Here is a 13,162-nt window from a genome sequence, read left to right as displayed (position 1 = left end):
CTTCTACACCTGTCCTCTTCCTGGTTGCATGATGGCCAGGATAATACAATCCACCAGACCATCATGAACACGTCATTTGAGGTTGAGTCAACACACCAGTTTAAAGGCCCGTACACACGAAAATCGGAAGTAAAATTTTGTCCGACGAACGATCTGCCGATTTTCGGATTGTTAGTATGGTGCTTTCGACAGCCGATTACAAATTTTACTGGATGTGCAGGCTATAAAATTTTTATCGTACGTCAACACAGCGTCCGAATTTCATGCTCACACATCTTAAAAATGGGGGTTGGGGTAAAAAAAAAAGTTGAAGTTGGGCTTTAAAGAGGAAATGCAGGAAAAAAAAACTAGAAAAAAAAACCCTGTAAAGACAAAGGCATAATGAGCTAGTATGCATCACATACTAGCTCATTATGAAATACTTACCTAAAAACGAAGCCCCGCAGTGTCGCCCGCTCAGCAACAGGGCGGCCGACATGTCCGGCCACCCTGCTTCCTTGTTCATGTCCTCCGGCCATCTGATTGGCCTGAGGCACGATAACATCACTCCCACGCATGCGTGCGGGAGCCGCCGGTCACGGCATAGGGCTCTGAAGAAACGGCACGGGTGGCCGTTCCTTCAGAGCGCATGCGCCGATGATGTCATCGGCTGCATGCATTGTAAATATCTCCTAAACGGCGCATGTTTAGGAGATATTTATAGCACCTATAGGTAAGCCTTAATATAGGCTTACCTATAGGTAAATGTAAAAAAAGTGAGTTTACAGCCTCTTTAAATAAAGGTGACAGGACATCTCTCTGCCTCCATTCACTAGAATTTCTGTTTGTTTTTTCCTATGAACTTTTGCTCTACTTTTTGTGCTTGAACTTTCAATTCCATTAGCCTTTAGTACTTAGTAGGGATTCCAAATTCCTGCAGTGTTTTATACAATTCTTCGTTTCTACAGGCCTGTCGTAATCAATATGGTGGTGGTGCATGTTGATATAATATTCAATGCATTTTTACAGCAGTGCTTGTAACAAGAAAATCTGATCTGTGGTTGACCTGTTTTTCTGAAAGCCACATTGATAGTCTCCCACAAGCTATTCAACATGAAGTTTTACTCTCATTACCAAACATTTTGTTATTACATTACAATATATGTGATATTTAGCAAGGGGATAACCATGATCGTTCTTACTGGTTCATTTTCAGGACAGGGTAAGTTATTCTGAAAATACTCTTTTCTTGACTTTGTCCCTTGAGTACTGCATGTAACTTTTCTTTTGCATCAACAGTACATTTTTTTAGGATAAACTTTCAAGGTCTTCCCATTTTTCTTGGCCCAAGCAGTAGAATATTTATATTTAAAAATCAGCACAAGGGAAGGGACAACATTCAGTGTAAAGTGGTTGGTCTCTTACTCGCAATTCAAAGTCCTTTGCCCCCCCCCCCCCCATAAATCAAAAACTGTAACTTTCCAGTGCTGCCATGGTTAATACAATTGGCTGGACCTGTCATAGGCACTCATCAAGAGTAGCAACTATGCACGCTTTCCCTGCCCCCCCCTCTCTTCATCTATTCACCTGGACTGTATCTTCATTCAATGAAATACGATCTATGAATGGAAAAGGTGGACCTTTCGTTCACCTGTTGGTAATAGTACAGCTACTATGAATAGAGGAGGGGGGCAGAAAGAGCGAGCATAGCACTCTTGACAGGTGCCTATGAGGTCCAGCTGGTTGTTTTAACCCTGCAGCACCAGAAGATCACAGCTTCTGGGGTATAGGGATGTTGGGAGATTTCAGATTTCAACTTAAAAGACCTAGCCAGCCATACAAGGAACACGTTGCATTGAATATAAGTACTTGAGCTGAAAAAAAAAAAATACATTTTAAACTTAAGCTTTCATTTACCAAACCTCCTTGTGTCTGCTTGAACCAGGAAAATGTACACCTTGAAGACTTGTCCTGAAAACTGAACTGTAAATGCAATTTATAAAAATAATGTAACATACTCAACTTTGTTGCTACAAGTGCACCTATATGGCTTGTATGGCTACAATCCTTCCATTTTGTGTTTAATGCGTGCACCTCCGTAAAGTCATCATTTTCATGTTTCAAAAGATCCAAACTTAATCCCTCCCTTCTGATTCTTTATTCTCTTTCAACTGTTTGTTGTCTATTTCAATGTTATTATTTAATGGGACTACCATCTCTATTTCCACACAACAAAATAATATTTCGATTTTCAAGTTCATAATATTGGACAGCAGCCTAAAATTTTCTCTACCTTCCCAATCCAAGTTTTTATCTCTGTACATTGTTGTTCGCAGTTAAAACCCTTTCTTTACTACACTAGCCTTGCTGAATTAATTTTTACCTTTCTTTAGTTCTCTGGTACATCTTCCTTTTCTCTTTCATATTGTTTTACCATACTTCTCTTTCTAGTAAATTTGTTCTATACTTGCTATTGTTTTTTCTCTGACAAATTAGAGCTTGACATGGTCAACCCTTCTGCATTCTACATACATTCTACATACAACTCTTTCTACATTCCTCATTAAACCAATCTTTCTTTACTTCGTATGGTCTTATTACCAAGAACTTTTCTTTTCAGATTCTCATTATTCCCATCTTCCCTTTTCTTATTCACCTCATTTTTTTAATTTCTCCTTGATATTTTAGCTTTATAGCCCAATCTGTATATAGCTTATTAACGTCAAATCTCTTTACTTCCTCTCCTTCATATTTGATATCATATTAAGTACCAATCAATGTTCGGAATCACAGTTTGCTTCTCTCATTAATATATCAGACAAGGATCTTTTGGTTTTGGGTTTTGCCATCTGGTGATATCCATGTTGCTTTATGCCTAATTTTCTGTTTTGATTGTGAACTTCTTGTTTTAATAAATTTGCTTCTTGCATCATTAAGCTACCTTTCCTGTTTTGGGCTTCCTTAATCTCCTCTGTGTAGGCTTCATGGGTTCCAGGTTGTTACGTTCCCGAATGAATCATGTCCTCAGAATTCTCACAATTTGCAGCTGTGTCATATAGAGTGTCATCACACTTTGTTTTGTTGATCAAGGGTCAGTCTTCCCAAAAGTGAAAGGTCCCCAATCCTTTGACTCTTCCCTCTTCTCCTTTTGCACGCTACATAAATTAGATGTTGATACATGACAAGTCCAATGCAGAGATCCCTCCAATGGGACATTGAGAGTTATTGGGAAAATGGAGATGGTTTAAATCTACAGCATCTCCAAAAAAAAAAACAAGATCTGAGTTTTGGACAGGCTGTCCTTTTCAGATTTTTCTTATTAATATTATGCTGATTATTTTTATCAACAGTGTTGAAGTTGATGGGGACAGGAGTGGATGTGAACACATGTGTCTATGTTCGGAGCATGGAGCAGAAGTTGCAGAAGGCTTTTGCGATAGCAGAGATGACCAGCATGGGTATACAGAGCAACCTTTCAGTCCAGGTGAGAAACATTAAATCATGTATAATACAGAAGTAGAAATGAACTGTTTCTTGGGAATGTTATCTGGACTGGTATTTATAAAAAATCTTTACAGTCCTGTTAAATGTATGTGAATGTAAATCAAAAGCAGGACTTCTCTGAAAACATGAAGCCCTGTTGATTTGCTCTTTCACCCCAGCCTGTAACTAATGCAGTCCATACATGACATTCATCTTTTTTTTTTCCATTCAACTAGGTCTGCTTCCCCCATCAGCACATTCAAGGTGGATAGGGACTCCTTCCCGCTGTTGTATTCTAATAGCAGGGAAACTTCCCTACAGTCAGAATACAATGATCAGTGTTGCCAGCTATAATCGGCAGCACTGATTATTCAGGAAAAACCTGAACGGTTGGTTGTACACAAATCGATCTATTGCCTGCCTATACATGGATCAAAATTCCGCAGGTCCCTGCTGAACTGGCTGAATTTTGATCCATGTATCGCCAGCTTAAGTTACAGTTTTTTTGGGGGGGAAATAGGAAGTAAGTCACATTTTTTATTAGTACCCGCTTCCACTTCTGCAATTCTTACTTGTGCGAACATGGAATCCCTTGCCTCATCCCATCCTTTCCCGCAGCCTCTTGTGACACGTCACATGTCCCAGGAGACTACAGGACCATGCACAAAGACGCATGCAAACTTGCGCATGCGCAGTGGAGAGCTTTCTGTGGTTCCTCAGCTGGCCCCTATATCCAAGATGGTAGTGCCAGGGACCCACAGTGGTAAGAAGAACTGGCTGCTGCAAGACTGCACTGGAACCCAGGTATTGGTAAGTAATTGAATTGTAAAAGTCAACAGCTACAGTATTAAAAAAATAAATAACAAACTAAAGTTCCTCTTTAAGCAATAAAAGCAATAGGTATTAAATGGAAATCATTAAAGCTGAATGCCAGGAATCATTTGTATTAGATACTTACATTAGTCCAGCTTGGCACAACATAAGCTTGCATATTTCAAACCTGATGGGCTGCTGGGGAAGCGGACAATCACTGTAGTAGTTGATGCTACTACAGTAATAGCTGTGATCTTCTGAGTTCTGCTCATGCTCTGCTGCCCCACTGCACCCTATTCAGTGTGCTCAGTGCTTTCACTATTCATAGAATGCCTTGTATATTTTCAATGAATGCTGTTTTCTAATTAGATGAGGTGGAGAGGAGAAAAGGTGAGGTCACAATCTTGGGGGAGCCTGTGTCTGATTGGACACAATGCTCTCTTGAGATTTGGGCAACCATCTTGGACTGAGAGAGCCTGTGCTGGGTCTTGGTGGTATGTCTGCAGTGTGGGAAGTGTATAGACAGGGACAGACCCCCATGTAAAGGAAAGGCAGGCTAAGCCTAGGGGAAGGTTTCTGAGTAGAAGGGATGGATTAGCGATGGCCCTGCATATCCCTGGGAGACTACCTGGTGTTAGGGTAAGGACCTCCTTTCTGCTCAGCCTGCTATTTGGATTGGTGCATTCTGCACACTATTTTGCCAGCACAACACCCCTTCTGCAAGGTCACATGTTATTAGCCTCAAGGGTAGCCACCTGAAGAAGAAATCTTCGAGCACCCTGCCGTATTTAGTTCTTGCATTATTGCACAGGATTGTGGGAGATGCGTATAAGTGGCTTACTGTCCATAGTACAACTTTGGGAAACCAATGCATTGTTGTAACTACTGACAATTTGTTAGATAAACAAGAGAACCGAAGTAAGATGTTGTCTTGCCTTTTCCCTTTGAAGCATTTGTGAATGCAATATTTAAAAAATGTAAATAATTAACATGTTATACTCACCTGCTCTGAGCAATGATTTAGCACAGAGCAGCCCTAAACCTCCTTTTCTGGGGTCCCCTGTCGGCGAACTTGGCTCCTCCTCTTCTTTGTCGTTCCCCATAACAAGGGACTGTTATGGGGGCAGATGTGTGGGCTAGATCCTGAGCTAGGCTATGTGTGTCCATTGACACACACAGCACTGCTCAGCACCCCCTCACTCTCTGCTCACAGGATTTGATCAACAGCATCTGGAGCCATTGGCTCCTGCTGCTCTCAGCCAAACTTTAACTGAAGTTGGGCACAGCTCTGGATCAAAACAGGCGTCTAATGTTTAGACTCCCTGCGCAACTGCTGTAACAGAAAAATTGAGGATGGTGCAATACCTGTAGTGGAGGCTCCATTTACTCACCATGATCAGATGCAGGTGCAGGTCTTTTAACTGTGTGCCCCACAATTCCTGAGGATCCTGGACATGCCAAGGGAAGATACATCCCTTAGCTTTCTTCCCTCAGCAGTTTAGAAAGGCCACATCTGATGAGGCTAAGGTAACTGGGCAAGTGATCTGCAGCCAGGTGAGAGGCCCTCCACTGTCAGTACTGGCATGTGGACAGCCAGGCCAGAGTCTAATAGCAAACAAAGCAGCCTCTTCAATTGCTACAAGAGTACTCCAGTTCCAGTGGGGTTGATCTTTGTTATTGGGCCTTGGATCTCTGTGTTACCAGAGCTATCCTGGACTTTAGTGAGAGGGATAATGTTGACAAGGATAATCACAAGTAGCTGTCTTTTGAACTGATTTACTGAAGCAGTGGTTCTCTGCTTGACTCTCTATTTTTAAAGAATCTATAGAGGCTATTCTATGCAGCTATATTAGCCATATGTTACCCCGATTGAGTCACAGAGATATTGCTGTGAAGAGTCCATGTTTGGGCAGCTTTCATCATTTGTTTTATATTATTCTGAAGTATGCATGCTCTTTGCCATCCTGAACCTGTTTTGCTTTATTGCTTCTGATTTTGCATCTGTTTGATGAATAGCAAGACCCCTTTTGGATGGGGTGGATTCCGTTTGGATCAGCGGGGGGATGAGATATCCATGTCTGCTCAGTATTATTGCAGGGTGAACATGGACAGAGCCCTGCCACTCATACAGTAAAATATAGTGAAGTCTGACTAACATCTGATTCATCTAAATGGAAGAGGATGGATAATCTTCTGTTTTTTTAGAGGACCAAATTGGACCCGGAGGTAGACGGGTGTAAAAGGACGCAAGTCTGTTTATACCCACCTGTCCACAGGGATGCATGGACCATTTGATCAGGTCTGCCTAAAAAACTGACAGGTGGACTTAAACAGATCTGTTACACTTTTCAGCCTATTAACATTTTCTTAATTATCTGTCTGAATAATTATTTTTGTGTGCTTTAAAAAAAATTATACTAGCGTCTCCCTTCTTTTTTGCAGCGTAAAGCTTGCTACAAATTGACAGATGAGCTTTGGTGTTTCAGTACATATCTTAAATATTCACATTTTTTCAGCTTTGCACATCTAATATTTATCTAAGCACTTTCCTTTATGTATGAGCTGAAACCCTCATCAAACACATAGCTTTCATGTGACTGTGGGGTTTTGGCTGCTTTGTATCTTCTTGCTGGTGTTGCACCTGTTCAGAGTCATGACTGTGCCATTGCAGGTGCTGTAGCTGGCAGAGGATTAGGCTTTGGAATGCCCGTCTAAAATATCTGCAGAGAAACTTAAAATGCAACTCTGATTATGAATAGGCAAAGTGAAAACATGTATATCTGCATCTGATTTTAGTTGTTGATGGGTTCAGGACAGCACAGAAATCCCATTCTGTAGTAATTTCCCTGCCATATACAGATGCATCTCATAAAATTACAATATCTTAAAAAAAAAATTATTTCAGCAATTAAATTTAAAAAGTGAAACTCATATTTTATATAGATGCGTTACACACAGAGTAAAAAAAAAATTCAAACATTGCTTTCTATCAAACAATCTCTTTGATGATTTTGGCCTACAGCTAGTGAAAACCCAAAATTCAGTATCTCAGAAATTTTGAATATTATATAAGACTTTTTAATACAGAATTGTTGGCTTACCGAAACGTATGTCCATGTACAGTATAGTATGCACTCAATAATTGGTCGGGGCTCCTTTTGCATAAATTACTGTATTAATGTGGCGTGGCATGGAGGCGATCGGCCTGTGGTACTGCTGAGGTGTTATGGAAGCCCAGGTTTCTTTGATAGCGACTTTCAGCTCATCTGAACTATTGGGTCTGGTGTCTCTCATCTTCCTGTTAACAATATCCCACATATTTTCTATGGGGTTTAGGTCAGGCAAGTTTGCTGGCCAATCAAGCAAAGTGATACCGTGATCATTAAACCAGGTATTGGTACTTTTGGCAGTGTAGGCAGGTGTCACGTCCTGCTTGAAAATGAAATTAGCACCTTTATAAAGCTGGTCAGCAGATGGAAGCATGAAGTGTGCTAGAATTTCCTGGAAGAGGGCTGCACTGACTTTGGACTTGATAAAACACAGTGGACCAACACCAGCAGATGACACGGCTCCCCAAATCATCACTGACTATGGAAATTTCACACTGGACCTCATATACCTTGAATTATTTGCCTCTCCACTCTTCTTCCAGACTCTGAGACCTTCATTTCCAAATGAAATGCAACATTTTTGACAGTCTGTGATGATTTGGGAAGCCATGTCATCTGCAGGTTAGTGGATTGTGCCTTTAGTCAGTTTAATGCAGTCTGTGCAGTGTAGTGCTGTGCTGATCCTTGTGCAACACAGTGTAGTGCAGTCAGTGTAGTGCTGTCACAGTGACAGTGTCACAGTGTAGTGGTGCCACTGAAGTGTTGGTGTATACAACACATCTGTGTCACCCCACTGATCCCATTTATTTCTTTTTTTCATTGATATATATTTTTTGCAGCATTAGGTTCTCTTGCTGCAATATTAGCACTCCCCCTTCTGTGTGGCAGGTGCCATTCCTTCTGCATTACCAGTGATTTTTTTTGTGGTGCAGATAATAATATTTAGGGCATAATTGCGGCCCCCCTCCTTGTGCGTCGCAGGTGCTATTCCTTCTGTGTCAGTGGTGTTTTTTTTTTTGTGGCACAGCAGCACTAATATTATTTAGGGCATAATTGCTGTCCCCCCTTCTGCGTCGCAGGTGCTATTCCTTTTGCATCAGCAGTGTTTTTTTTTTTTTTGGCTTTATTAAGTTTATCTTTATTAAAAAAAAAAACTATAATAAAATGGTTTTTAGTGCACCAAGCATAAAAGTATTGCACTCAAGCACCATATTCCCATTATGCGATCTATAATAAAAAGTAATAACGAATCCCCCCCAAAAAATAAAAAAACAATAATAAAACGGTTTATAGTGCACCAAGCACTAAAGTATTGCACTCAAGCACCATATTCCCATTCCATGCTCTATAATAAAAAGTTATAAACCCCCCCAAAAAATCCCCATTATGTCCAAAAGGCCAATAAGGCAAGGCAGACGCTCACAGGCCTTTGTGTCCACAGTAAAAAGTGGTGGTCGTGGACAGGGTGCCTCCTCTGCAGGCAAGGCATGCTTGTCCTTTTTTTTCCGGTGCTGGCCGTGTTATTGAGCCACAACATGCAGAAGAGTTAGCGGAGTGGATAACTAGGACGTCCTCATCCTCCTCATCCTCTGTCACCCAGGCTAATACTAGTTTGCCTTCCACCACAGCTGCCGAAGCAGCCTATTCCATAGGCTCCTTGTCCACAGCTACTTCTTCCATAGCCCCACCATCATGCACGGAGGAATCGCCTGAACTATTCGTTCATAGTGTCAGTTACATGATGTTGGAGGAATGCGCAGCAATTTGAATGCTCCGATGTTGGTTCCCAGGTTGAGGAAGGGAATAACATGCACCAAGAGAGAGGGGGTGACAATGACAGACAAGAAACTAGCAGTCATGTTCCCCCAGCTGCAGCATACTGCCAAGTTTGCTCCAGTGATGAGGAGGGAGGGGATGATGAGGTTACTCACCGTACTTGGGTGCCTGAGAGAATAGTGAGGAGGAGGCACAACTTGAATGAGGCAGTATGTCCTCTAGGGCCGGCTTAAGGGCAGCCACTCTATTGCATCACACCACAGAGCTCCACAGGTGCAGGGCAGTGGCGTCACTAGGGTTGGTGTCACCTGGTGCGGTAAAACATGGTGTCACCCCCCCCCCCCTATATTTGGGCCGGGCAGCAGCTCAGCGTTCAAGTTTTTTGAAGCAGGTTGCGACGGTCAATAAGGCCTACAGGATAGCAGGTTAGGCACTTCCTAATGGCTCAGTCCCTAGGAGCGGTAACGGATAATGGCTGACAGGCCATCCTGCCAGACCCAGCAAAATTGCAGCAGTGATCCCTCCGGTTATACGTTCGCTTCCTCTGGGTTAACCAAGCTGACTTTGGTCAGTAGTGTAGCCCATCTGTACCCTGGCAGTGACACAGTCTTTCTCTCTCTGGTGGTGCTGGGAAGTGTGGCCCTCTCTCTGGTAGTGCTGGGCAGTATGGCTCTCTCTGACTAACCCCAGCACAGTCCTCTTTATGGTGGAGCACTCACTCCCTCAGCTTTTTCCCAGGTTCCCAGTCCTCAATCTCTCCCCCTAGCAGAGTGCATTCTGGGGGCTGTGGTCTGCTCCCTGTGGACAACAAATGGGGCCACCAATCTTCCGGGACTACATGTCCCATGATGCCCCCTAGTCTCTTCTGATTGGCCCTCCGCGGTGGCCAGCGTGAAGGGAAACAGACCGGGCAGTAAGCTGGGCGGCAATCAGATGAGAGCCGCTCTCTCTTCTCCTGCACTGCTGACAGGAGAAAAGAGGGGGGAAGTGGGGAAGATAAACTGACAGCCCGCAGATCGCTACCTGTTCTCTGGTGACTGAGCGAGGAAAAGAGCCTGCTGTCACTGCTTAATCATACCTCCCAACTTTGTGTAACTCAGTGTAGGGGTAAGGAAAGGGCAAAATTCCTCCCACATACAAGAGATGGTCAGAGACTACAGACATGATACAAGAGATGGTCAGAGACTACAGACATGATACAAGAGACTGTCAGAGACTGCGGACATTATACAGGAGACGGTCAGAGACTGCGGACATTATACAGGAGACGGACAGAGACTGCGGACATTATACAGGAGACGGTCAGAGACTGCGGACATTATACAGGAGACGGACAGAGACTGCGGACATTATACAGGAGACAGACAGAGACTGCGGACATTATACAGGAGACAGACAGAGACTGCGGACATTATACAGGGGTTGTTTGAGACTGGGAGCATGCTTCTGTAGTGTACAAGAGACTGGATGCATAGTACATGACCTATTACAGCAGCACTCTCCTAAATGTAAAATACTGTTGAAGTTCAATTTTTTTAAGTTAAAAAGAACATGGATGATCCCTTCCAGTGATAAAGTGCCAGCAGTGGAAGGGTTACCTGCAATTTATCTGTCCCAGCTTCTCTTATCCTGACGGAGAATGCAATTCAAGCAGCGTGGTGTGCCTCTTCCCCCCTCCTGCTCTGTGTACAGTCAGGAAAGGAAGTAAACATCACAGCAAGAAGGGGAGGGGCGGCTTCAGTGTACTCCGAGTCCGTACACACAAGTGACAAGAGAAGACTGCAGGCAGCTGGAGAGACATCCCGGCCAACAAACAAAGTGTTGCCGCGGCGTGTAGACAACCCGCTGCCTGCACACGCTGCCTGCACACGCTGCGGGCATTTCAGGAAGGTTGGGAGGAGGTTCAGGCTTAGGTGGTGTCACCCCTCTGGCGGGTGTCACCCGGTGCGGACCGCCCTCCCCGCACCCGCCCAGTGACGCTACTGGTGCAGGGCGCTGCTAACTCCTCGCTGACTTCCAAAAGTTCATTGGTGTGGGCTTTTTTCAGCACATGTGCATCAGACCGCAGTATTGCTGTTTGCAATCTCTATCTGAAGAGGATCAAGTGTGGCCAGAACACCAACTGCTTGGGCACCACATGCTTGACAAGACATATGACGATCTGCCATGCGGTCCCTTGGTAACAGCACCTGAAAGACCCACATCATCAAAAAATGAAGACTTCTCCTTGCTCCTCATCTGGGATCTCTACCCCTACTATACCTCAAAAACCTGCAATGAAAGGGATGATGGTATAGCAATGGGTGCAAACAGGTACTTGCACCCAATCTGCTAGCAGTACACCATCTGTTGATTTCACCACCAGGCAAATTTTGCTACCCCAGTTGCTTAACCATAAAAAAAATACTGTCCCAGCCATCCACATGCTCAGCGTCTCAATGCTAGCTTGGCCAAATTGCTAGCACTACAACTGCTGCCTTTTCATCTGGTAGACTCTGCCCCCTTTCGTGAATTTGTGGAATGTGCTGTACCACAGTGGCAGGTTCCAAAAATAAATTTCTTTTCACATAAGGCCATTCCAGCTCCGTACCATCCTGTGGAAGGCAATGTTTTGGCCTCGTGGGACAGAGCAGTCAGCAGGAAGGTTCACATTACTGCTGACTCATGGTCCAGCAGGCCTGGTCAGGAACATATCATTTCCTTCACGGTGCACTGGCCAACTCTGCTGGCAGCTGGGAAGGATGCAGGACAGGGTTCAGTGCTGGAGCTTGTTCCTCCACTACGCCTCCAAAAATCTGGTGGTGATTCTGCCAGATCTGTCTGCACCACCCCCTCCTATACTTCTTCCTCTATGGCCTCTTCTGCTGAATTGTCCTCTGAACCAACAGTGCTCCCTAAGCGTTCAAGGGGCTATGCAAGCAGTCAGGCAAGCATATGCCATGCAGTGCTACAGTTGGTCTGTCTAGGGGACAGGAGCCACACCAGGGCAGAGATTCTGTGAGCTCTGCAGGGGCAAGCTCAGAGGTGGTTGACGCCATGGCAGCTTGAGCCAGGAATGGTTGTATACGACAATGGCACCAACCTTCTCTCCGCCCTCCGACAGGGACACTTGACACATGTTCCATGCTTGGCACATGTCCTGAATTTGGTGGTGCAGTGTTTCTTGAACAGGTACCCGGGCTTACATGATCTTCTGAGACAGGCCAGGAAAGTCTGTGGCCACTTCTGGTGGTCATACAATGCCAGTGCTCGGCTGGCTGACATTCAATGGGAATTCAATCTGCCCACCAACCGCCTCATTTGTGACATGCCCACCATGTGGAACTAAACATTGACAATTCTGCAGCAGCTGCACATGCAGCAGAGGACCATCAATAAGTACCTGTGTGAGAATGGCACAAGGACAGGTTCAGGGGAGCTTGGCTTCTTTTCGCCACGCCAGTGGCTGTTGATAAAGGATGCATGCCCTGTCCTGTCAATGTTTGAGGAGGCCACAAGGTTGGTGAGCTGCGATGATGCATGCATCAGTGACACTATACCTTTAGTCCTCCTGTTGGAGCACACACTTTGTAGAATCATGGACAGGGCACTTGAGGCAGAATAGCGGGAGGAAGAGAAGGACTTCCTTTCCTCATAAGACATCCTTTATGCAGATACCATTCCTGCAGGGCCACAAAACACACAGGAGGAAGAAAAGGAGGAGGATTGTGGCAGCATGGATGTAGAGGATAACATACAGCAGTATTCAAGGGATGGTTTTCATTCCACAGAAACCCCAGGAGTTATACGTGGCTGGGGAGAGGTTGTTCCTGACAATGTTATCCTTAGTGACCCAGAGGACTCAGAATCTCATGCCTCCTCAAACTAACGCTGCATGGACTCCCTGATTCTGCAAAGCCTGTAAAAGGACCCGAGGGTTTGTGGTATCAAGGAGAGGGATCATTACTGGTTAGCAACTCTTCTTGATCCACGTTACAAGAGTAAAGTTGCAGAGCTCATCC

At 44.3% G+C, this 13,162-nt stretch overlaps 1 protein-coding gene across 3 annotated transcripts in view; it reads left to right on the top strand.

The window, feature by feature from the left end:
- KIAA1549L (KIAA1549 like) overlaps window positions 1-13,162 on the top strand; it is a 281,873-nt gene that overhangs the window by 103,879 nt on the left and 164,832 nt on the right. For all 3 annotated transcript variants that reach the window (XM_082270116.1, XM_082270115.1, XM_082270114.1), the window contains exon 5: window positions 3,330-3,463. In XM_082270116.1, the coding sequence (XP_082126242.1) occupies window positions 3,330-3,463 (134 nt within the window). The remainder of the gene's footprint in view (window positions 1-3,329; window positions 3,464-13,162) is intronic.

This window comes from Pelophylax lessonae (genome assembly GCF_965119305.1).
Source record: "Pelophylax lessonae genome assembly, chromosome: 10".
NCBI classification, from domain to species: Eukaryota; Metazoa; Chordata; class Amphibia; order Anura; family Ranidae; genus Pelophylax; species Pelophylax lessonae.
The sequence above is the reverse complement of the archived record's forward strand: the minus strand, read 5'-3'. Positions and strand labels throughout refer to the sequence as shown.